Source organism: Oncorhynchus mykiss, chromosome 8 (assembly GCF_013265735.2).
Source record: "Oncorhynchus mykiss isolate Arlee chromosome 8, USDA_OmykA_1.1, whole genome shotgun sequence".
NCBI classification, from domain to species: domain Eukaryota; kingdom Metazoa; phylum Chordata; class Actinopteri; order Salmoniformes; family Salmonidae; genus Oncorhynchus; species Oncorhynchus mykiss.
In genome coordinates this window covers 14,722,338-14,748,784 of record NC_048572.1, presented here as the reverse complement: position 1 = coordinate 14,748,784, position 26,447 = coordinate 14,722,338, and the positions used below count along the sequence as shown (strand labels likewise).

At 44.7% G+C, this 26,447-nt stretch overlaps 1 protein-coding gene across 3 annotated transcripts; it reads left to right on the top strand.

The window, feature by feature from the left end:
• The first annotated feature begins 215 nt into the window (after window positions 1-215).
• LOC110529453 (probable palmitoyltransferase ZDHHC14) lies at window positions 216-25,013 on the top strand. 3 transcript variants are annotated; one of them, XM_036984837.1, is made up of 9 exons: window positions 293-537; window positions 10,044-10,204; window positions 14,936-15,094; window positions 15,743-15,880; window positions 16,858-16,906; window positions 18,626-18,728; window positions 19,255-19,364; window positions 22,010-22,112; window positions 23,469-25,013. In XM_036984837.1, the coding sequence occupies exons 1-9, from the start codon at window positions 293-295 to the stop codon at window positions 23,889-23,891; spliced, it is 1,491 nt and encodes a 496-aa protein (XP_036840732.1). In that variant the 3' UTR covers window positions 23,892-25,013. The 3 variants fall into 3 exon arrangements, with proteins under 3 accessions (XP_036840736.1, XP_036840732.1, XP_036840735.1); XM_036984840.1 differs by having other exon boundaries at window positions 23,514-23,891; XM_036984841.1 differs by lacking the exon at window positions 15,743-15,880 and having other exon boundaries at window positions 216-537.
• Window positions 25,014-26,447: the final 1,434 nt, after the last annotated feature.

Sequence of the window (26,447 nt, the reverse complement as noted above, 5' to 3'; positions counted from 1 at the left end):
CAATGGAAGTGTTATTCAAACAATTCAGGCTATGTTTATTTTCACACTGACAAAGTGGTATAGCTGATCAAATTCTGGAGGATGCACGTCCAGAAAATGAAACTTATTTTTTAAAGTATTTAAGAATTTTTGTTTTGTACTGCAATGTATTGTACAGAAATTGACATTTTCTGACAGCATTACATCATCACTGTGCCAAAGGATCAGGAACAAGCACGGAGCACGTCTTTAACCCCATTTATCAGCTGCCCCTGAATTCTTTGTATTGTTTTGCAAGGTGCACTATTTACAGATGCATCTCGGACTTGATGAGCCGGCGCGAGAATGTCAGTATAATCCGATCTGCACGCGCAACTCATCGTCTATGGAGACCTCGGGGCACAAAAAGAAGAGGACTCCCCGCAGGAAGTGGCAGATCTTCCCTGGCCGAAATAGATTCTACTGTAATGGAAGGGTCATGATGGCGAGACAGACTGGGGTCTTCTACCTAACCCTGATCCTCATCATGGTCACCAGCGGGCTTTTCTTCGCATTCGAGTAAGTGCAAATTACACTACAGTAGCTCATGCAAGATCTCATCATTTACAGGTGTGAACAGTCGTTTTTAAAAGAGTGCCAAAGTTTCTAAGTGTGCCACACTTAAAGGAAATTTAACCCTAAAACTATATTTAGGTATTTGTTTCATTAGTTCATTGGTGATATAGTCTCAAAATGTTTAATGTTTCATGTCAGCAATCAAGTTTTCAAGATAGTTTTCAAGCAGAGACCTTCAACATTTACTTTTTTAATAAAGCAGGTATAATGGCTCTTTCTCTATTTTGAAAGTTATATATCTTGAAAACTAATGACACGTATACCAAAATAAAATGTTACATCTAGACTTGGTTTTCTCTATCGTAATCGCACCTCTTTCACCCCAGCTGCCAAACTAACCCTGATTCAGATGACCATCCTACCCATGCTAGATTTCGGAGACATAATTTATAGATCGGCAGGTAAGGGTGCTCTCGAGCGGCTAGATGTTATTTACCGTTCGGCCGTCAGATTTGCCACCAATACTCCTTATAGGACACATCACTACACTCTATACTCCTCTGTAAACTGGTCATCTCTGTATACTTGTCGCAAGACCCACTGGTTGATGCTTGTTTATAAAACCCTCTTAGGCCTCACTCCCCCCTATCTGAGATATCTACTGCAGCCCTCATCCTCCACATATAACACCCATTCTGCCAGTCACATTCTGTTAAAGATCCACAAAGCACACACATCCCTGGGTCACTCGTCTTTTCAGTTCGCTGCAGCTAGCGACTGGAACGAGCTGCAACAAACACTAAAACTGGACGGTTTTATCTCAATCTCTTCATTCAAAGACTCAATCATGGACACTTACTAACAGTTGTTGCTGCTTTGTGTGATGTATAGTTGTCTCTACCTTGTTGACCTTTGTGCTGTTGACTGTGCCCAATAATTTTTGTACTATATTTTGTGCTGCTACCATGTTGTGTTGCTACCATGATGTTATGTTGTGTTGCTGCCTTGCTATGTTGTTGTCTTAGGTAGTGTTGTGTTGTCTCTCTTTTTGTGATGTGTGTTTTGTCCTATATTTATATTGTATTTATTATTATTTTTTAATCCCAGGCCCCCGTCCCCGCAGGAGGCCTTTTGCCTTTTGGCAGGCCTTCATTGTAAATAAGAATTTGTTCTTAACTGACTAGTCTAGTTAAATAAATAAAGAGAGAATATTGTCTAGACTCTTTTTCCCTGGTCGTTCCATATCATTTCAGAAAACCATGACACCAACCATCTAAGATTGTTTGGAAATACTTTTTGTAGTAAAATTAGCATTCCTGCATCATAGTTATTTTTAAATATATTTTGATCTCTTAGGAATTAAGCTAATTGATTGTGCCCAAATTTTCAATTTTGTGATATTCAGTAAATATAGTGCCTATCATACGATTTGGACCAAACTTTTTTTCTAACAATGAATAAGACATGAGGAATCCAAATAAAGGGTTAAAAGCCACCCATGGGGGACACCCCACACCAATACCACCCCAACAACGAGTGTACAGTATCAGGATGTAGGATGGAACATAAACCTAACAACTTCAATGACTCATTTCTCTGAACAGGGGAAAAAAACATCACCAAATTCTCTGAGAATACAATACATAGGATGAAGAAACAATACTCTGAGCCGCAGCTCCATAGTACTTGTCAGACATAGAGAACTGATACTTTATACTCGTTGTTGGTGTAGGATTGGCGTAGGTTGTAGGGGGTCCATGGGTGGCTTTTGGCTATTTCTTTGGATTCCTCATGTCTAATTCATTCTTAGAAATAAAGTTTGATCCAAGTTGGATGTTCGGTACTATATTTATTGAATATTATATTAATCCTATAAATTAAAATGGCCAATTTGGGTTCAATCAATTAGCTTAATTTCTCAGATATCAAGTTATATTTCAACAAAATAATGTTGCAGGAATGCTAATTATATCTGTTTCTAACAACAGAAACATTTGAGAACAATCTGAGATGGAGGGTGTCGAAATCCATTTTTTTTGTGCTTTTCTAGGTGGAACGAACCCCCCCCCCCCCAACCATATGGTCACAGAGCTTAGTTTTCGCCAAGCAGATGAAATTTACTCCACTCAGTCAAGTGTCAAACTTTGGGTGAGCAGAGCTCCAAACATTGCAGGAACTTAATGGTTCTCAATCCTCATTGGTCAGGAAAGATATTTGTGATAGTAATGACTAATGAGTTACTTGATTTTGGGGTCAGGTGAATGCATTCCTTGGTGGGCTGATGTATTTAATTTGGTTTTTCCAGGGCATTTTTCCACATGCTGTTGAGAAATATGAACACAAGGAGGTCTTGTGATGGTTGTGCAGTCCGCAGGGTCGGGGGTACAGGACAAACCATCCTTTCAACTTAGTCAGCAAGTCTCATAGTCATCCTCTGGGATCCTGTCTCGCACGTTGAAGGTCTGAATTTTTTTTGTGGCTCTCTAAGCTTCTGCAGGTTTTCAAAGGGTCATTTTTAAAGGTTTATATAATTGCAATCTTTCAATCTTGCAATCAAGATGGGTTCAAATTCAGAAACTTTTGGGATTTGCTTAGTGTATCAGCCTGAACATTTCCATCTTAGTCATTAATCAGACAAGCCTGTAATTCAATGGCCTAGGCTATTCATTGAGTGATGAAATGCCACAAATGTAAGTCAGTCAGATATGCAGATGTCTTCAATTATACATTTGAATGACAGCTCATATAGGCCCACTGTTATGACATGCAAATTCATTCATTTGAGAGTGACACCGATCCTAATATGTAAAGAGAAAACTGGGAGATGACTGACATATATTTTCCGGTCAGTCTACCCATCTTCCCCCCCCCCCCCCGTCTTTCCTTCTCTGTTGCCTTTCATTCCTCCCACGTTCCATACCTTCCAAAACATGACACCCCAGTGTTCCCGTTTCCATGGTAACAGTTTCCTCTTAGGCTCTTTGTGTCCTGTCGAACCAACAGCCTGCATCTCCAAGGCAACTGGAGAAGAGTCACCAATTGTTCTAGTTTGATTTGGTCTCCGTCCCAAATTGCATCCTGTTACGTATATAGTGCACTACAACGGTAATAGGTTGCCATTTGAGACTCAGACTTTGTCTGTTTGTTGTGTTTGACTAAAGATAAGACTAAAGTAATTGCACTCCTCTAGCCAGAACGGAGAGCATCTCTAAACTACAGCCAAAACATTCATCCATTTATAGTCCAACATGCTCTGGGATTTGCCTGGGAAACATTGGACAAATGGTCCAATGAATGAAACATAACAAGGACGAATTGTGTCGTGATTCAACCTTGGAATGGATCAACTTCTGGTTATTCATTGCCTTGTACAAAGCCTGAGAAATTGAAATGAGAAACTCATGCCTGAATGTTTACACATCTCCTACATTTGCATTTTAGTAATCTAGCAGACGCTCTTATCAAGAGTGACTTACAGGGCAATTAGGGGTTAAGTGCCTTCTTCAAGGGCACATATATTTTTCACAGAGTTGGCTCGGGGATTTGAACCAACGACATTTCGGTTACTGGGCCTACCCTCTTAACTGCTAGTCTACCTTTCAAGCTTTCATTCAGACATTTTTTTTCAGTACAGTATCCAATACTATCCAGATTCTATAGTCTTTACCAAGGGCATAGTCCGTATATTTCTAAAGGCAGTGGGATAGTGAAGTGCAGGTAGAGTGAAAGAATCACGCTACCATGACCCTACCCCAACCTTTCCCTCCACTGTGCCAGATCTCCAATCGAGCCCTCTGACAATTATCCATGTTTTCTCTACAATGCCAACAACAACATTGACCGATAACCTCCTCTAGTCTACAATGGTAGAATTTTTTTAAACAGGACTACTTGGAAACTTGCTGCATCTATTTCCAATCCCAGCATGACGAACTGATAAGATCTGAGTTTCAGTCTAATTCAATTCCAGCGTAGCTGCCTCACAGAGCCAAGGTAGCAGCCATACAGATCTCATATCAGTTCACACTGACTATGCTAAGTGAATAAAAGCATGGTATTTCACTTCATGGCTAATACCATAAAATATTTAATGTAGTTTTATGCCTAGACTATAACCTGAAACCAATTACTCAAACCTGCGCTCAACATGCCTCACTCATTAAATCATGGAGATCTTGATGTCCAATATTGTAACAACCCATAGAAGACTTTAGGGAACAGACGTGAGGTTAAGAGATTTTGATTGGATATTGTGCCCACCAAAATATTAACGGATTACATGGACATGATTCTTCCCAATCCTTTTTCTAATTCAAATCAAATGTTATTGGTCGCACACATAATTAGCAGATGCTTTTGTGGGTGTAGCGAAATTTTGTTTTCCTAGCTCCAACAGTGCAGTAATATGTAACAATACACAACAATACACAAATCTAAACGGAATTAAGGAATATATATAAATATTAGGACGAGCAATGTTGGAGGGGCATTGACTAAAATACAGTAGAATAGAATAAAGTATATACATATGAAATGAGTAAAGCAGTATGTAAACAGTGTTCCATTATTAAAGTGGTCAGTGATTCCATGTCTATGTAGATAGGGCAGCAGCCTCTCAGGTGCAAGGTTGAGTAACCGGGTAGTAGCCGGCTAGTGATGGCTATTTAACAGTCTGATGGCCTTGAGATAGAAGCTGTTTAGAAGCAGTCTCTCGGTCCCAGCTTTGATGCACCTGTAATGACCTCTCCTTCTAGATGATAGCGGGGGGAACGGGCCTTGGCTCGTTTGGTTGATGTTCCTGATGATCTTTTTGGCCTTCCTGTGACATCGTGTGCTGTGGGTGTCCTGGGGGGCAGACAGTGTGCCCCCGGTGATGCATTGGGCAGACCACACCACCCTCTTGGTGCAGTTGCCGTACCAGGCGGTGATACAGCCCGACAGGATGCTCTCAATTGTGCATCTGTAAAAGTCTGTGAGGGTCGTAGGGGCCAAGCAGAATTTCTTCAGCTTCCTGAGGTTGAAGAGGTGCTGTTGCGCCTTCTTCACCACACTGTCTGTGTGGGTGGACCATTTCAGATTGTCAGTGATGTGTACACCAAGGAACTTGAAGCTTTTCACCATATCCACTGCAGTCCCGTTGATGTGGATAGGGACGTGCTCCCTCTGCTGTCTCCTGAAGTCCACAATCAGCTCCTTCGTTTTGTTGATGTGGAGGGAGAGGTTATTTTCTTGGCACCACTCTGCCAGGTCCCTTACCTCCTCCCTGTAGGGTGTCTCGTCATTGTTGGTAATCAAGCCTACTACTGTTGTGTCATCTGCCATCTTGATGATTGAGTTGGAGGCGTGCGTGGTCATGCAGTCATGGGTGAACAGGGAGTACAGGAGGGGGCTGAGCACACACCCTTTGTGGGGCCCCTGTGTTTAGGATCAGTGAAGTGGAGGTGTTTTCCTACCTTCACCACCTGGGTGCGGCCCGTCTGAAGTCCAGAACCCAGTTGCACAGGGCTGGGTTCAGACCCAGAGCCCCGAGCTTAATGGTGAGCTTGGAGGGTACTATGGTGTTGAAGGCCGAGCTATAGTCAATGAACAGCAATCTTACAAACGTAGTCCTCTTGTCCAGATGGGATAGGGCAGTGTGCAGTGCGATAGCGATTGCATTGTCTGTGGATCTATTGGGGCAGTAAGCAAATTGAAGTGGTTCTAGTGTGTCAGGTAAGTTGGAGGTGATATGATCCTTAACTAGCCTGTCAACACTTAATGCTGACAGAAGTGAGTGCTACAGGGCGATAATAATTTAGTTCAGTTACCTTTGCTTTCCTGGGTACAGGAACAATGGTGGACATCTTGAAGCAAGTGGGGACAGCAGACTAGGATAGGGAGAGATTGAATATGTCCGTAAACACTCCAGCCAGCTGGTCTGTGCATGCTCTGAGGATGCGGCTAGGGCTACTGTCTGGGCCAGCAGCCTTGCTAGGGTTAACCACTTAAATGTCTTACTCATGTTGGCCACGGAGAACGAGAGCCCACAGTCCTTGGGAGTGGGTCACTTCGGTGGCACTGTGTTATCCTCAAAGCGGGTAAAGAAGGTGTTTAGCTTGTCCGGGAGCAAGACGTCAGTGTCTGAAACATGGCTGGTTTTCAATTTGTAATCCGTGATTGTCTGTAGACCCTGCTACATACGCCTCGTGTCTGAATTGCGACTCCACTTTGTCTCTGTACTGATGTTTTGTCTGTTTGATTGCCTTGCGGAGGGAATAACTACACTGTTTGTATTCAACCATATTCACAGTCACCTTGCCATGGTTAAATGCGGTGGTTTGCGCTTTCAGTTTTGCGCAAATGCTGCCATCTATCCACGGTTTCTGATTTGGTTAGGTTTTAATAGTCACGGTGGGAACAACATCCCCTATACACTTCCTGGTGAACTCCGTCACTGTGTCCATGTATACCTCAATGTTATTCTCAGAGGCTACCCGGAACATATCCCAGTCCGCGTGATCAAAACTATCTTGAAGCATGGATTCCGATTGGTGAAACCAGTGTTTTATTGGGTAATTCAAGTTTGAGTTTCTGCCTATAGGAAGGGAGGAGCAAAGGGCCCTGTAGGCATCCCGGAAGGGGGAGTAGCAGTGATCGTGTTTTTCCAGACCGAGTACTACAGTCAATGTGTTGATAGAACTTCGGTAGAGTTTTCCTCAAATTTGATTTGTTAAAATCCCCATCTTCAATAAATGCAGCCTCAGGATATGTGGTTTGCATAAAGTCCAGTGTAGTTCCTTGAGGGACGTCATGGTATCGGCTTGAGGGGGTATATACACGACTGTGAGTTATTCTAGGTCAGGTGAACAATAAGACTTGAATTTCTGTATGTCATCACAATCACACCATGAGTAGTTAATCATGAAACATACACCACCACCTTTCTTCTTCACGGAGCGTTCTTTATTCCTGTCTGCGCAATGTACTGAGAACTCAGCTGGCTGTATGGACGGGGACAGTATATCCCGAGAGAGCCATGATTCTGTAAAACTGAGTACGTTACAGTCCCTGATCTCTCTGGAAGGAGATCCTCGCCCTGAGCTCGTCTACTTTATTGTCCAGACTGAACATTAGCGAGTAATATACTCTGAAGCCGTGGATGATGTGCACGGCACCTGAGTCAGACTCCGAATACCTCTTCTCCCACTGGCGGCGTCTTGGAGCAGCCTCTGGGATAAGTTCAATTGACATGGGGGGTACGAAAAAAGGATCCCTATCGGGAAAATCGTCTGCTGCTATAGACCCAGGCTATGAGAAGAGAAGAATGGAGTGTCTGTTCATTTGTAGAAATAATGTAAAAATAAATATGAAAGCATACCTTTCATTTCATGCTTTTGTCACGGATGCCAGTCGAGGAAAATGCTTGGAAATAGGCCAGTAGATTTCAGTCAGTGGATACGTCCCAAATGGCACCCTATTCCCTATATAGTGCACTAATTTTGCCCAGAGCCGTATGGGATGTGTTGAATAGTGCCACAGAAAGTTTTCCAGGAAGGCCATTCCTCCTTGGCCCCGGCCCCAGTCTTGTCATCTAATGATGTTAGGGACAGAGGACAGACAGTACAGTAGTGCTAACCAACATCTGTTCATGAACAAAACACTAGGCATGGTTTAAGTGACTTTGTTGTTACAAGTTAATCAAATAATTATGTGTGTGTGTGCACATTCCTGTTTATCCTAACAGTTTTATTAGTTGTGAACTTTCCACCCACCCATATACAGAGACTACACTAAGACCAGCTAATAACTACACCTAGCGTAGCAACTCATATTATTGACATATTCAACAGCGTTTAAGAAATACCTTCAACAGTGTTATCTTGTGATCAAGCCATCAATGTTTTGTGATTATTGGTGCCGTAAAAACGGGTTAGCTATTAGCATGTTTGACATTTCAGTGGAAGTATTACTACTATCAGCTTTTTGATAAGCGGTTGACAAAAATGCGTCCCGTATTATCGGCATACGGTCCCCAGTTATTGGCCACCTTACTATTTTGTTCAGTTATAAGATATATTTGTTTAATTTTGTTCAAAAAAGAGACACCAACCACGTATCCAAGGGGTTAGTAGATAGTTGGCTAGTTGGCTAGCCTTCGGGTTAAAAAAAATGACTTCCCTGTCAAGTCTTCATTGCGTAGCCTGGTGGGCCCTCCTGTAGACTCTTAAAAATGTTTCTTCACCAACACCTTCTTGAGTGTTGTAACCAAATATTGTATCATTATTTGTTTTACAGATAATTCTTATGTTTTGAGAAAGTAAATAACAGTTTAATACAAACATATAAATGAGTATGAATAATTTAGGTAAAAAGTTGGATATTAAATGCGTGGTCTGTCACGCATTCAAATTTTACAATATACAGCGTGTCCCACAAAGTGTGTGTGTGTGTAAATATATACATGCACACACACACACACACACGAGATATATATATATATATAAACTCAGCAAAAACCCTTGTTTATGGTTCATTGAACAAGCATGGGAAACAATGTTCAAACCCTTTACAATGAAGATCTGTGAAGTTATTTGGATTTTTATGAATTATCTTTGAAAGACAGGGTCCTGAAAAAGGGACGTCCCTTTTTCAGGACCCTGTCTTTCAAAGATAATTCATAAAAATCCAAATAACTTCACAGATCTTCATTGTAAAGGGTTTGAACATTGTTTCCCATGCTTGTTCAATGAACCATAAACAATTAATGAACATGCACCTGTGGAATGGTCGTTAAGACACTAACAACTTACAGACGGTAGGCAATTAAGGTCACAGTTATGAAAACTTAGGACACTAAACAGATAATAGTTGTTTAGTTTAGTGTCCTAAGCATCTCAAGGTTCTGGAGTGTCCTAGCCAGTCTCCAGACCTGAACCCAATAGAAAATCTTTGGAGGGAGCTGAAAGTCCGTATTGCCCAGCGACAGCCCCGAAACATGAAGGATCTGGAGAAGGTCTGTATGGAGGAGTGGGCCAAAATCCCTGCTGCAGTGTGTGCAAACCTGGTCAAGAACTAGAGGAAACATATGTTCTCTGTAATTGTAAACAAAGGTTTCTGTACCAAATATTAAGTTCTGCTTTTCTGATGTATCAAATACTTATGTCATGCAATAAAATGCAAATTAATTACTTAAAAATCATATAATGTGATTTTCTGGATTTTTGTTTTAGATTCCGTCTCTCACAGTTGAAGTGTACCTATGATGAAAATTACAGACCTCTACATAACCTTTTTGAAAACTCTGAAAACTTACATAAACTACAATTAAAATCAGTGGTCAGCTAGCTAGAAGGGTGTCTTTAGTCACAAAACGTACTATTATTTTCCAGGCCATTTACATGTTGCGCTCGAGGTGATTTAATCATCCAACTGCTAGAGTGTCCGAAGTTAGGGGGTGTCTGATGTTGGGGAGGGGAAATTAGCTACATGCTTTCCCATTCCTAATTATTTTCATTCCTCCCATCTTCCAGCTGCCCGTTCCTGGCGTCCAACCTGACCCCGGCCATCCCGGTGATCGGAGGGGTGCTGTTTGTCTTTGTTCTGGGGATGCTGTTCAGAGCCAGCTTCAGTGACCCGGGAGTCCTGCCCCGTGCCACACCCGACGAGGCTGCCGACCTGGAGAGACAGATTGGTAACTATGGAGACCACCTGGTTTTCTAACAGTCCAAAATTGGGTTCTGGTCAAAAGTAGTGCACTATGTAGGGAGTAGGGTGCATTTTGGGACTTTGCTGAGGCAGAACTCTGAGGTGGCTGCTTCTCCTTTGTTTGTGTCCCGCTAATGAGGCAGATAGATTTGTTATCAACGTGAACTTCACCCGACCTCTATTAAATGGCGTGGATCGAGCCAATCACGTGCCGCCCTCTAAACGCCTGTGTGTGCGTGCCAGTGAGATGATAAGGTGTTCAGAGATGACATCAGCTTTGAGAGGTGCTTTGCCCTGAGCACAATGGCATGTTGTCCAAACAACCTGATTTTAAGGGACTAATTTTAGAGTTCGATTTAGAAAAGATGTCAGCCGTGCCGCAAATGTTTTACCATATTCCCTTTTAGTGCAATACTTTCGACCAGGACTCATAGGCCTCTGGTTTGAGGTAGTGCAATATGTAGGGAATAGGGTGCCATTTGGGAACCAACCCTCCTTTATCAGGGGTGCAAGACACTTGTTCCCCTTTGTTATGAGACGCCCAATCCAATGCAAACCAAGAAGAATGAGTCAGGGATGTTCACTGCGAGAACCTGTGTTATACAGACCGAACAATCATGTGTTATACAGACCGAACAATCAATGTATATTTAGAACTGTGTTTTTCCCTGTGAATACAACATTCTGGAACAGACCTGTCAATCACAAAAGAGTCATTACTGAGAGAATGAGCAAATTTGGGCGTTGCTTGCTCTGCATCTAACTCCAGATTTCTTATAGCAGGAGAGAAAACGTTTCATGATGCGTCCCAAATGGCATCCTATTCCTCATGTAATGCACTACTTTTGACCAGTCCCCATAGGGCTCTGGTCAAAAGTAGTTCACTATATAGGAAATGGGGTGCCATTTGGGACACAACCTACGTCTCCCCACCTCAACACTGTTGTATACATTTGATGAGGAAGGGTGGAAAGAATTCTGTTATATTTACTCAGTTTGGTTGTTTAGTGTCTGTGGCCAGTCACTATGTGATGCACGTCTAGAAATAACATCTGCACATCCTGTATTAAAGGATCTAGAGGTTCTGGACTGTACAGTCAACTCTACAAACAGGAAATTGGTGCCAGCTGTCGTCAAAATCGTGCCTACAAACAATACCTATAAACGAGAATTACATTTGATTTATTTATTTTTATACACAATTTCGTGGTATCCAATTGTTAGTAGTTACTGTCTTGTCTTGTCGCTACAACTCCCGTACGGGCTCGGGAGAGACAAAAGCCATGCGTCCTCCGAAACACAACCCAACCAAGCCGCACTGCTTCTTAACACAGCGCGCATCCAACCCGGAAGACAGCCGCACCAATGTGTCGGAGGAAACACCGTACACCTAGCAACCTGGTCAGTGTGCACTGCGCCCGGCCCGCCACAGGTGTCATTAGTGACCGATGAGACATGGACATCCCTACCGGCCAAACCCTCCTTAACCTGGACGACGCTAGGCCAATTGTGCGTTGCCCCATGGACCTCCCGGTCGCGGCCGGCTGCAACAGAGCCTAGGCTCAAACCAAGAGTCTCTGGTAGCACAGCGATGCAGTGCCTTAGAACACTGCGCCACCCGGGAGGCCCGAGAATTACATTTTGTTTATTAAATGTTGATGAAAGTAATATTACAGGCCTGCACTGAAAAAGCAGTGAACTTATGGAGAAGTAGTCCTGTTGTCTGTTTCACAACCTAGCCCTTGTAACCTAAACACCTTCAAACTACTGCTTTGTCTTTCTCTCTCCCACGCTTCTTCAGTCTCGCTCCTGAATGTTAGCTCTGGAGCAGCTCGATGTGTTTTCAATTCTAAGCTGCTTTATTTGCTGCTTCCCACAACTTGCAGTCCCACAATGCATTCTTTCTGATGTCTGCTGTGCTTCTCTCTCATTGTGTGTCTTTCTCTCTCTCTCTCTCCTCCTTTTTATATATACTTCTCATCATTCCTGCACTGTGTTTCAGCAGGCGTCGTGTTGTTAAATGCATTCACAATCCTCTGTGTATAAGAATGACGTGAATGTGATTGCAAGTGATCTCATTCCCTTTCCGCAATATACTTAATGTATGCTCTGTTCCCACGCTACTGTCACCGCCACTGTCAATGTCTTGTTTTTCATATGCACAAAGTCGTGGTTAAATATTGAGGCTAAACCTCAATCCAATAGATGTTCACCACATTGATACTCCGTTGTCCCCTGAAACTTGATAGGTACATCTGCAATATTTAACTTAACCCGACAAAATTCACATAGAAATAGTTGTTATAGATCTGTCACTCTCATTTAAAGCAAGTCTAAGAAACAGTAAATATGTTCTATGTGCGCTATTTCTATGCTTCCCATTCTTAAGTTTAGGTTTTGCGTCTTTTACTTTTGGTTTTGTACACCAGATTCAAACAGCTGAAAATACAATATTTTGGTTATGGAAAAGATAGTTTAGGTGGTTTAGATGGTAGAATGGTTTTCTACACTATCCTTGCTTGTTTTGTCACATAAACTGAAACTATTAGATTTATAGCAACCAGGAAATGGCGGAGGGATCTTTAACGTTTATACACTCCATTTATATGATCAAATCAATCAAATCAAATCAAATTTTATTTGTCACATACACATGGTTAGCAGATGTTAATGCGAGTGTAGCGAAATGCTTGTGCTTCTAGTTCCGACAATGCAGTAATAAGTTGAGTCAGTGTGTTGGCAGTAGCCACTCAATGTTAGTAGTGGTGGCTGTTTAACAGTCTGATGGCCTTGAGATAGAAGCTGTTTTTCAGTCTCTCGGTCCCAGCTTTGATGCACCTGTACTGACCTCGCCTTCTGGATGATAGCGGGGTGAACAGGCAGTGGCTCGGGTGGTTGATGTCCTTGATGATCTTTATGGCCTTCCTGTAACATCGGGTGGTGTAGGTGTCCTGGAGGGCATGTAGTTTGCCCCCGGTGATGCGTTGTGCAGACCTCACTACCCTCTGGAGAGCCTTACGGTTGTGGGCGGAGCAGTTGCCGTACCAGGCGGTGATACAGCCCGACAGGATGCTCTCGATTATGCATCTGTAGAAGTTTGTGAGTGCTTTAGGTGACAAGCCGAATTTCTTCAGCCTCCTGAGGTTGAAGAGGCGCTGCTGCACCTTCTTCACAATGCTGCCTGTGTGGGTGGACCAATTCAGTTTGTCTGTGATGTGTACGCCGAGGAACTTAAAACTTACTACCCTCTCCACTACTGTTCCATCAATGTGGATAGGGGGGTGTTCCCTCTGCTGTTTCCTGAAGTCCACAATCATCTCCTTAGTTTTGTTGACGTTGAGTGTGAGGTTATTTTCCTGACACCACACTCCGAGGGCCCTCACCTCCTCCCTGGAGGTGAGGGCCCTCGGACAATAAACCAGTGGTACAGTGTGATGAAATGTTAACAAGGAATGATGCAGTGTATGAAAACAATGATCCAAGGCAGTGATGCAGAGTGAGTGATGAGCAGGGCTGCAGGGCCGTCCCTTTGGCCCCCACCCACCAGGAGCCTCGCCCCCCCCAGACCACACTGAGACTAATAAATAACTTTTTCTGGATCAATTAGGTGTGCCCCCCCCATCTCCAAGCAGGAAGAGCATGCAGTGTGTGTGTGTGTGATGAGTGCTAGGTCCTGCAGAGCAGATGAATAATGTAATGTCAAGTAAACACTGTGCCACCGTGCCCCAGGTGCCTGCTGCTGTAAATTGCATCAGTGAGGAAGCCAGTAAAATGTGCTGACTGTGAAAGCCTATACTGTTGATGTGATTGCGTGACTTATTTAGTTTATTACAGGGAACAGGGAAATAAAAACAGAGCCAGAGCCCCCTTGGATACAGGAGTTCGTATCTGGCTCTTACCAGACTGGCTGTGCTTTTAGAAATAAGATACAGAGGGGCCTCCCGGGTGGCGCAGTGGTCTATGGCAGTGCTAGTTGTGCCACCAGAGACTCTGGGTTCGCGCCCAGGCTCTGTTGCAGCCGGCCGCGACCGGGAGGTCCATGGGGCAACGCACAATTGGCCTAGCGTCGTCCGGGTTGGGGAGGGTTTGGCTGGTAGGGATATCATCGCGCACTAGCGACTCCTGTGGCGGGCCGGGCGCAGTGCGCGCTAACCAGGTCACCAGGTGCACGGTGTTTCCTCCGACACATTGGTGCGGCTGGCTTCCGGGTTGGAGGCGCGCTGACCTTCGTCGAGACAAGATAGTAACTACTAACAATTGGATACCACGGAATTGGGGAGAAAAGGGGCTAAAAAATGAAATCACCCACAAAATACCCAAAGAATATGGCTGTCTAAATATGGTTCCAAATCAGAGACAACAATAGACAGCTGCCTCTAATTGAGAACCAATCTAGGCAACCATAGACTTACCTAGACAACTAAACTGAACACAACCCCATAAATCTACAAAAACCCCTAGACAAGACAAAACACATAAATCACCCATATCACACCCTGGCCTAACCAAAATAAAAAATTTTAAAAAAAAGAAAACAAAGATAACTAAGGCCAGGGCGTGACACTGAGACTGCACTGGATATCCAACATAGGAAAACAAAGATAACTAAGGCCAGGGCGTGACACTGAGACTGCACTGGATATCCAACATAGGAAAACAAAGGAATATGCTTCCCTTGTGAACTAAATCTAACTAGGTCTTGTGTGGTCCTCTTCAGACGCCTCTAATGGCCCCAGTGGTCCAGGGTACAGGCCGCCCCCGAGGATCAGAGAAGTGGTCATCAACGGGCAGACGGTCAAGCTTAAGTACTGCTTCACCTGCAAGATCTTCAGGCCCCCACGGGCCTCGCACTGCAGCCTGTGTGACAACTGTGTAGGTGAGTGGAGTAGACCTGGACCTCACTCAGACTGTGGGAACATGGCTGTTCCATATGTATGACTTTTAAACCATCTACTCTCCCCATCTCTTTCCACTTTTTATTTCATTTTACCCTCTTCCCTCTCTCTTCCCCTTTAATTCTCTCTTCCACTCTTTACACTTTTCTGTTTCCCTTTCCTCTCCCCTCTCTCTCCTCTCTTTCTCCCCTCTTTCTCTCCCTCTCCCCTCTCTCTCCTCTTTCTCCCCTCTTTCTCTTTCTCCCCTCTTTCTCTCTCTCCCCTCTTTCTCTCTCTCCCCTCTCTCTCTCTCCCCTCTCTCTCTCTCTCTCTCCCCTCTTTCTCTCTCTCTCTCCCCTCTTTCTCACTCACCTCTTTCTCTGTTTCTCTCACTCTCCCCTCTTTCTCCCTCTCCCTCTCCTTTCTCTCTCCCCTCTTTCTCCCTCTCCCTCTCCCCTCTTTCTCCCTCTCCCTCTCCCCTCTTTCTCCCTCTCCTCTCTCTCTCCCCTATTTCTCCCTATCCTCTCTCTCTCCCCTCTTTCTCCCTCTCCTCTCTCTCTCCCCTTTTTCTCCATCTCCTCTCTCTCTCCCCTCTTTCTCCATCTCCCCTCTCTCTCCCCTCTTTCTCACTCTCCCCCCTCTCTCTGCAGAGCGTTTTGACCACCACTGTCCCTGGGTGGGGAACTGTGTTGGGAAGAGGAACTACCGTTTCTTCTACCTCTTCATCCTGTCCCTCTCCTTCCTCACCGTCTTCATCTTCGCCTTCGTTATTACACACGTCATCCTGAGTGAGTGACACACAGTGGTGATGCCCTGAGATAAACACAAAACTCAGTTTTTCCCCAAACAAGTCTCCTGTACATACTGTTTGTTATCCAGATAATATCAACAAGATATTGGTATTTCTCTTATAGGTATCAATCTTTTTTTTGCCCTAGACCTCTTTACTTAATTTTCCTATCCTGACACATTCTAGTAGCCTCTAGCCCTGAGCAACACTACCTCATAGGGCACTTCATCTCTGTAATGGATGAGATGGGCTCTGACATCGATCAGCCCCTCCCCTCCCTCCCTGCTCCCCAGCGGAGGCTGGCTGTCAGCAAAGCTGGTGACATGTCTTCTCTCTTTCTGTGGGGAGACAGAGCATTGTGACACTTTACACCACAGATCAGTCAGCAGACCAGGGGCCGTATATATCAAGCCTCTCAGAGGAGAAGTACTGATCTAGGATCAGCTCCAAATTCTTATTTTCAATGACAGCCTAGGAACAGTGGGTTAACAGTTACTCTCCCAAGTGCAGTCAGTCAGTGTGACTAGCATCAGTTACTCTCCCAGGTGCAGTCAGTCAGTCAGTGTGACTAGCATCAGTTACTCTCCCAGGTGCAGTCAGTCAGTCAGTGTGACTAGCATCAGTTACTCTCCCAGGTGCAGTCAGTCAGTCAGTGTGACTAGCATCAGTTACTCTCCCAGGTGCAGTCAGTCAGTCAGTGTGACTAGCATCAGTTACTCTCCCAGGTGCAGTCAGTCAGTCAGTGTGACTAGCATCAGTTACTCTCCCAGGTGCAGTCAGTCAGTCAGTGTGAATAGCATCAGTTACTCTCCCAGGTGCAGTCAGTGAGTCAGTGTGAGTAGCTTCAGGAATGTGAAGTAATGCTGTGTACTGACTAGCTCACCATCATGGTGCTCAGTGAGACTTTGGATGTTCCACTTTTTACCAACAAGCTCTCTCTGCTCTCGGTCTCTGTGCTCTCTCTGTTCTCTGCAGGATCCAACCGGACAGGCTTCCTCAGCGCACTCAAAGACAGCCCTGCCAGATATCCTTTCACTGGGGGAGAGTGTGTCTGTCTTTCTGTCTGTATGTCTGTGATAAGTGTCCTCGTGTCTCTGAATGACAGATGATACTGTCCTCATCTCTCTGAATTACAGATGATACTGTCCTCGTCTCTCTGAATGAGAGATGATACTGTACACATCTCTCTGAATGACAGATGACACTGTCCTCATCTCCCTCTTTCCAACTGTGGGAGTAATCTACTGGTTATCACACCTACACACACACCAACGTTTCCGTTAGCCGGTAATAGCCGGTTTTTGACAAAAGCGGCCTAGCGGTTAAGAGCTTTGGGCCAGTAACCAAAAGGTCGCTGGTTCGAATCCCAGAGCCGACGAGGTGAAAAAAATCTGTATGTGCAAAGCACTTAACCCTAACTGGTCCTGTAAGTGGCTCTGGATAAGAGCTTCTGCTAAATGACTAACATGTTAAAGGTACTTTCATCTCTGTCACAGGAAACCGCTCGCATGTGCTTTTGACAATTTACGGTTTCCAGCTAATTACAATATGGAAGGAAAATGTGCGTGTAGCCTACTGCCTTGTGCACATTGCTGCACTTATAATGTGAATAAATAATAGTGTATCAACATTTTGTACTAAAGGTTTTGATCTGTTGCATCAGCCTCTTTGCGTACATTTTTTTTTTGTTGGTGTAGGACTACTAGTCGTATGAATTTGGAATCTATTGTCCCAGAGTCTGTTGTCCCAGAGTTTCTTTCTTGCGCAGAACAACAAGCTGACTAATAGAATAGGTAAGCTTTTCTACTTTGGGGGATAGTAGATTGACATAAGCTAGTGATTTTGCTGTTCGTTACTCGTCTTGTTGGCTGAGGAAAAGTACATGTGGACAGTTATTCTAACATCTTCAAAGTGCACATCAGAATTCAGAAACGCCATTCCATGTTAAGATGAATTACCGTAATATGAATGTGATTTCTGTCATTCTGAGCACTATGGGTGGACGCCCTAATCAGGTTACACACCCAATGCATATGGGTTCGGTAAATTTCTCAAATGTCCGGAAATCGTGACGCACACGTACACACAACATCAGAAGAGATAAACACCAGGAGGAGGTGTTTAAATTCTGTGCACAGGTTTTAGTTTGATTTGAGGGAAGAGCTAGACGCTGCCCTCCCTTCTTTTCAATTCCATCAAGGAGCAGACAGACACATTGTCTCTTTTCCAGTAGTCTCCATCCAGCCACCCCGCTGCTTTCTGACAATCAAGCACCTGTCACTCATAATTTGGGCCTTGATCACACTGCACATAGGCCAGCCCCCTGTCTTCCTGCAGAGGCAACAAATCTGACACACACACACTCTCTATGGGCTGGAATACACTAAACGAATGATAGGGAAAGAGGCATTAACGTGTGTGTGTGTGTGTGTGTGTGTGTGTGTGTGTGGAACGTGCGCTGGGTTAGATGTGTATGTTAGTCGATTGTTGGTATGTATCCACTTTGCCTGGAGTGTCTCGGGACATTACGGAGGACACAGCAGTTATTTCATGGAGCCGTACCACATGTAGATTGCATTGCCTAGTAAACCAATGGCCCGACAATCTTCTGGTCGTCAATACCACTATGTCCCACTCGGTGCGTTACCATGGTCAAATGGAAGAGCTCTCTCCACCTCTCAGTCACCGTGACGACGTGCCAGTTGTTGTAGTGATGGTGGTCTCGTTTCCTTAACTGAATGACTGTGCTGGAGGTGCTGGTGTGTTTCTTCTCGGTGTGGTCCATTATGGGCCTGTCGGGCTTCCACACCTACCTCATCAGCTCCAATCAGACCACCAACGAGGACGTGAGTACACACACACACCACTTCTCATCATCCAGCTCTCTCCATCTTTGACTGCTGATATAAATTCTGTCTCATTAAGGCTCATTTCACGCTTGGTCCTCCATGTAATAACTCTCTGGTGTGATTTGTTTCACTAGCGCTGCTGAGGTTCTGGTAGATTTAACACTCGAACATCCTCCCTCATCCTTCTGAACTGTCTCTCTGGTGTGATTTGTTTCACTAGCGCTGCTGAGGTTCTGGTAGATTGAACACTCGAGCATCCTCCCTCATCCTTCTGAACTGTCTCTCTGGTGTGATTTGTTTCACTAGCGCTGCTGAGGTTCTGGTAGATTGAACACTCAAGCATCCTCCCTCATCCTCCCGATTTGTCTCTCTGGTGTGATTTGTCGAGATCCACTGTCCTCCAAGAGTTTCTGAATTTCCTCTTCACTTCAGTTTGCTCCTCAATTTATGCACCTTGGTTTGAGAACGAGGTAGCGGCAGTGTTCCCTTCCCTTTAGACTGATGGGTCATGTTCCCCCTCCAGATTAAAGGCTCGTGGTCGACCAAACGGGCGAAGGACAACTACAACCCCTACAGCTACGGGAACATCCTGACCAACTGCTGTGCTGCCCTTTGTGGTCCTCTTCCACCCAGGTGAGTCTCTGTCTGCCATGGCCAAACTAACCCTAACAGCAAGGCTGTGTTCAGTAAGGAGAAAACTATTTGAAACAGGGAGGTACTTCCTAAAACTTGTCCAATGAAAACACATACTTTTGTATGCGCTGAGGGGCAACACAGTCACGGCTGTAGCTCAACTTTAGATCCAAGGGGTTTTAGATCATCTCTCTCCCGCCTCCTCTTCTCTCCCCTCCCTCCTCTCGTCCCCTCCATCTCTCTTTCTCCCTCCTCCATCTCTCTTTCTCCATCCTCCATCTCTCTTTCTCCCTCCTCCCCTCCCCTCCCCTCCATCTCTCTTTCTCCCTCCTCCCCTATAGCTCTCTCTCTCCTCCCCTCCCCTCCATCTCTCTTTCTCCTCTCCTCCGCTCCCCTCCATCTCTCTTTCTCCCTCCTCCCCTCCATCTCTCTCCCTCCTCCTCCTCTTCTCTCCCCTCCCATCTCCCCTCCACCAGACATGCACCAGGGGTCTTTTCACAGTCCCCAAATCCAAAACAAATTCAAGAAAGCATACAGTATTATATAGAGCCCTTATTGCATGGAACTTCCTTCCATCTCATATTGTTCAAATGAACAGCAAACGTGGTTTAAAATAACTGATAAAGCAACACCACCTTGCTATTTGACCTAGATAGTTTGTGTGTACATATTGATATGTAGGCTACGTGTGCATTTTTTAAATGTATGTAGTTCTGTCCTTAATGTTCTTGTCTATTAATGTTCTGTATTATGTAATGTGCCATGTTATGTGTGAACCCCAGGAAGAGTAGCTGCTGCTTTCACAACAGCTAATGGGGATCCTAATAAAATATCAAATAAAATATCCATCTTCCTCTCCATCTCTCTCCCTCCTCCTCTTCTCTCCCCTTCCTCCTCCTCTCCTCCTCTCTCCTTCCTCCTCCTTCTCTCTCCCTCCTCCTCTCTCCCCTCCTCTTCTCTCCCTCATCTCTCTCCCCTTCCTCCTCTCCCTCCTCCTCTTCTCTCCCTCCGCCTCTCTCCCCTTCCTCCTCCTCCCCCTCTTCTCTCCCTTACTGCATTAGTCAGCACCCACAGAATGAGCTCCCCTTATGTGAATCAAACTGTCAGCCACTGTTAAATGAGCAACGCTTTCAATCAAGATATCCATCAGTGCACACAGGCAGGAATAATTACTGTACACTCTGTTTCTGTCCTCTTTCGAGGGAGCTGGAACTAGCCTTGTCTTACACATTATTAGGATGAGCTCATCACATTGTCTACACCCCAAATTGCAACCTGTTCCCTATGTAGTGCACTACTTTTGACAAAAGTAGTGCACTATATAGGGAATAGGGTGCAATTTGGGCCACATGCCCACATCCCCACAGCATATGGTTGGTTATTGCATTTAACGCAAATGGTCTTCCTGTAGAGGATAATGTCATTCAGTCATTTGCTCTCTCCCCAGTGACACCACAATACCAAAACTACGGAGTTACATTAGGGTCAATTTTATTTTTGGGCCTAAATTTGACTCCATACACTACCCGCAGATACAAAATCAAGTCAGTATCTCAAACATCTGGTAGAGTAACAATTTCATTGATTCATTGGCTGGTCTATCACATTAATGGGTTACATCTGGCTTGGAATAGCTGAATTATGTGTAATAATAGCTGAGGTATGCGTAATAATAGCTGAGGTATGCGTAATAATAGCTGAGGTATGCGCAATAATATCTGAGGTATGCGCAATAATATCTGAGGTATGCGCAATAATATCTGAGGTATGCGCAATAATATCTGAGGTATGCGCAATAATAGCTGAGGTATGCGCAATAATAGCTGAGGTATGCGCAATAATAGCTGAGGTATGCGCAATAATATCTGAGGTATGCGCAATAATATCTGAGGTATGCGCAATAATATCTGAGGTATGCGCAATAATATCTGAGGTATGCGCAATAATATCTGAGGTATGCGCAATAATAGCTGAGGTATGCGCAATAATAGCTGAGGTATGCGCAATAATAGCTGAGGTATGCGCAATAATAGCTGAGGTATGCGCAATAATAGCTGAGGTATGCACAATAATAGCTGAGGTATGCGCAATAATAGCTGAGGTATGCGCAATAATAGCTGAGGTATGCGCAATAATAGCTGAGGTATGCGCAATAATAGCTGAGGTATGCGCAATAATAGCTGAGGTATGCGCAATAATAGCTGAGGTATGCGCAATAATTGCTGAGGTATGCGCAATAATAGCTGAGGTATGCGTGTGGTTTGCTCAGTAGGTAGGTACTGTACATTGGGTTGGATTCTCTGGGAATTTCAGGTGACTGTTCTCTGTCCGTAGACAGGTGATTGCCATCTGCTCTGTGTGTGGGTATGCATGGAGAGATGGGGTGTGGAGGCTTCACACATGTATGAATGCTTACACCAAGGCAACACACACACTTGGCAGATACACACACCGAAGTACAAGCACACAAACACTCTGCAGTTACACACATGCACACCAAAGCAGACTCTCTATCTCTCTCTCTCACCCACACACACACACAGAGAAACCGACTCACACAAACACCTAAGCGTGAACACAGACACTTTTGCAGGTACACACACATTTCAAAACCTCTGCTCATGTGCCATGTCTTTTATTTCTAGTCTTATTGACAGAAGAGGCTTCATCCAGCCAGACACACCCCAGCCTGTGTCACACTCCAACGGGAGCAGCATGTACAACTCCACCCAGCTTCAATCTCACATGGTAGGTTGTGTGTGTGAGAAATAGGAAGAGGGGGGTGTGGGTGTGTTCGGGAGAGTGAGAGAGCGAGAGAGAGCACTTTCTTAATGCATTCTGTGGTTTTACTGTTTCACAGGACTGAGTTGGCACTTCAGTATTTATAACCACTGAGAAACGCTTTGAAAGTTATTTCAAAGTGGACTCCCCTTATGATGTCAGCAACTCACTTAAGTGCTCTCACTTACAAATGGCTGTTTGAACTGGACTGTGTTATTATTACGACCAACAGAGAGCAGTCATCTGTCTCTATTCATGTCATTATTGGGCTCAGAATCCCCTTTCTCTCTCTCTCTCTCTCTCTCTCTCTCTTTCTCCTCTCTCTCTCTCTCTCTCTTTCTCCTCTCTCTCTCTCTCTTTCTCCTCTCTCTCTCTCTCTCTCTCTCTCTTTCTCCTCTCTCTCTCGCTCTCTCTTTCTCTTTCTCCTCTCTCTCTCTCTCTTTCTCTCTCTCTCTCTCTCTCTTTCTCCTCTCTCTCGCTCTCTCTTTTCTCTCACTCTCTTTTCTCTCTCGCTCTCTTTTCTCTCTAACGCTGTCCCTTTTCTCTCACTCTCTTCTCTCTCCCTTTTCACTCTTGCTCTCCCTTTTCTTTCTCTCTCCCTCGCTCTCTCTCTCTCTCTCTCTCTCTCTCTGCTGGTGGTCGCAGTGGGCTTTATGCTGTGATCCAGAGAGCAGTATTTAATAGTGAATGTGTTCATTGGTTCATCGGGGTGTAACTTCTCACTTCTCAGGCAATCCTATCACCCTCCAGCTAAATATATCCATATTTTAATTCACCTGTCGGTAATCTGATGAATGCTGATGTGTATTATCCCCCTGCAGTCTGTGGATCCTCTCCCTGCAGTGGTTTCAAATAGTCTTTTTTTTTCTTTTTTTTTCTTCTTTTTATCTCAAGCAGAATAATCATAGTCTTCCTGCTAGTTCCTTATTTGCATACAGCCTTGCTTGAAACGGGCAGCTGTGAGAACAAGTAACTTTGGCCGTACGCCCGTGCAGAGATTATGAAAATGTTCGGGGGAAAAAATGAAGCAACATTGGGCAATCTCAAAATGTGTTGAAAATGTAAATTGAACGGAAATGACATGGTAGTACCACCTGTTTGAGTTGAATGAGGTATACGTTGATTATACATGCTAATGGGTCTGTAGTAATGGGATGTTTTATGGAAGACCTTGTTTCACTAACTTTCTTCCTCTTTTGTCTGTTAACCTTTTTATACGTGTGTATTTCTTGTCCCTCCTCAAAAACATATCATTCTCCTACTGTTTTTTCCCCCTTCTCTTACCTTCATCTATATCTCCTGTCACTTTCCCTGTCTCCTCAGTGTGACCAAGAGCACTGCATTCAGAGCACCAAATTCGTTTTGCAGGCTGCCGCTACCCCTCTGCTCCACAGCGACCCTGTCATGATGGGCGGAGAGGGACCCACTCTTCCTGGGAAGAGTTCCCTGGGGGGCCCCTGTGCCTCACTGACCCCCAGCCAGCCTTCCCTGCCCTCCTCCATGCCTGGCCTGGGCTGTGCGGGGGACATGCTGACCCTGAGGGACCCAGACACCCACTGCCACCACCATCACTTTGTCAGCCCTGAGGAGACGCCCTCGCCCGGCCCCATGCCTCTGACTCTGCCCTGCCCCGCCCACATGACCCACGGGGGACACATGAACCCGGCCCAGCTCTACGACCCTGCCAGCCAGGACTCTCTACATGAGGACTCTGTCAGGGGCCTTGTCAAACTCAGCTCTGTCTGAGACTCTCCCCCTGGCTTTTTGGAATCACTACTCAGACTCTGTCAGCGTGCCAAATATTCAATATGTAGCACTACTTTTAAAAAGTAGTGCACTATATAGGGAATAGCGTGCCATTTAGGACGCTACCCCAGCCCCCCCGCTCCACACTGCCGGCTCAGTACCAAAGCCATAATTCCTGTTCCCCTAACATTCCATCCCAGCCCTCCCTCCCTCCTTCCCATCCAGATTTGTGCCCCCCACCTGTTGAGATAAGCTATTCTAGTGCCAAACAAACAGAGCCTCAGTCTCCACTGCACTTGACCGGGACCAAAATCAAGCTTCTGAATCCCCCTTCCTCTTCACAGTAGTATACCTAGTGCCCTACCAGGAGTCTACCAGGCCTCGATACAGGTCCAGGCTTCTGCCCAAGGCTCACGACTTGTGCTCTTTTGGGGGAAACCATCTACCTGGACCAGGCGGTCATTGTCCGGAAATGAAACTGACTCGCTCTCCTCTCGTCAGCCAAACCGACGTTCCAAGGCAGTTGCCATTTTGGTTTGCTGACATCCAAGGACACGCACAGCAGGACAAGGTCTGTTGATTAGCTGGAAAGACATGAATCAGGTCTAAATATAGGACTTGTTTATAGTTTGATACGTGTCATGTGTCCCGAGTCAAGTGACACTCTTTTATACAATAGTAATGGAAACAGCCAAGCAGTGTTGGCCCTGAACACAGAAGATGTCACTTCCTGTTTCAGATTGTGTCAACACTGTATGTGTTGATTGGTAGTGTTCATCAGTCCGTTCCGGTGTCGGTGTGACGCTAGCTGCATTACCTTTTTGTTTCGTTCAAATGTGATGCCAAAACATCATGCCTGCATCCCAAATAGCACCCTCTCTATTTAGTGCACTACTTTTTACCAGGGCCAAAAGGACATTGGAAAAAGTAGTGCACTATATAGGGAATAGGGTTCCATTTGGGACAGAGATAATAAGTAATGTGATGATTGTACCAAGAAATTCTCATTTACTTATATATATTTTTTTTTCTCTCCCCTTTTTCTCCCCAATTTCATGGTGTCCAATTTTTTTTTTTTTTTTAGTAGCTACTATCTTGTCTCATCGCTACAACTCCCGTACGGGCTCGAAGGTTGAAAGTCCTCCGATACACAAACCAACCAGGCCGCACTGCTTCTTAACACAGCGCGCATCCAACCCAGAAGCCAGCCGCACCAATGTGTCACCTGGCACCTGTGCACCTGGCAACCTTGGTTAGCGTGCACTGCGCCCGGCCCGCCACAGGAGTCGCTGGTGCGCGATGAGACAAGGATATCCCTACCGGCCAAGCCCTCCCTAACCCGGACGACGCTAGGCCAATTGTGCGTCGCCCCACGGACCTCCCGGTCGCGGCCGGTTACGACAGAGCCTGGGCGTGAACCCAGGGTCTCTGGTGGCACAGCTGGCGCTGCAGTACAGCGCCCTTAACCACTGCGCCACCCGCGAGGCCTCATTTACTTATTTTTAATGAATACATTTGCATATTTTTATGTACAAGAGTGGATTTCATTTATTCAACCAGCCTGTGCAGTCACTTTTTACCAGGGCCAAAGGGACTTTGGCAAAAGTGATGCACTATATAGGGAAAAGGGTGCCATTTGGGACAGAGATAATAATTAATGTGATGATTGTACCAAGAAATTCTCATTTACTTATTTTTAATTAATAAATTCTCATATTTTTATGTACAAGAGTGGATTTCATGTATTCAACCAGCCTGTGCAGTCACTTGGCAGAAATACAAAACACAATTCCCTTTTCCATAGCCTAAATATTTTTTCACAAAAGTAGTGCACTGGGCCTTTAATAGTCCTGTATTAGTGGACCGATATAGCTGTCTGCAGCACGGGCAAAAATCTCAGCACCCCCAAACTATTTCCCGCGGCTATGCCCTTTTCAGTGAATACCCTTTGCAGACAGAAATGAGCTATTAGCTAAATCTGGTACAACACATATTTTCTCAAGTTTACTGTGGCTAGTGAATCCTTCAACCAGGATTTCTAGAAAACCTTGGAATTAAGGAAAGTTACCGGCATTTTGCTACTTTCTTCAATCAGATCCGCTTTAGCCAACATCTGCATAGTGGTTGTTTTGGTGGTGTCGGAGGTGGAATTTTGCGACCAATGATTGCAAGAGCAGCTGCTCACTAATTTAAAGACTCCAACCAATGATGTACAGTACCAGTCAAAAGTTTGGACACACCTACTCATTCCAGGGTTTTTCTTTATTTTTACTATTTTCTACATTGTAGAATAATAGTGAAGACATCAAAACTATGAAATAACACATGGAATCATGTAGTAACCAAAAAAGTGTTAAACAAATCAAAATATATTTTATATTTGAGATTCTTCAAGGCAGCCACCGTTTGCCTTGATCACAGCTTTGCACGCTCTTGGCATTCTCTCAACCAGCTTCATGAGGAATGCATTTCAATGAACAGGTGTGCCTTGTTAAAAGTTAATTTAGGAATTTCTTTCCTTCTTAATGTGTTTGAGCCAATCAGTTGTGTTGTGAC

What these genes read in the sequence shown, in the direction of transcription:
- LOC110529453 (XM_036984837.1), top strand. Translation starts at nt 293, where the DNA reads ATGCATCTCGGACTTGATGAGCCGGCGCGAGAATGTCAGTATAATCCG. An exon ending in TATTACACACGTCATCCTGA is followed by an intron (nt 15,881 to 16,857) that starts GTGAGTGACACA and finishes TGTTCTCTGCAG; the next exon opens with GATCCAACCGGACAGGCTTC. An exon ending in TGTGGTCCTCTTCCACCCAG is followed by an intron (nt 19,365 to 22,009) that starts GTGAGTCTCTGT and finishes TTTTATTTCTAG; the next exon opens with TCTTATTGACAGAAGAGGCT.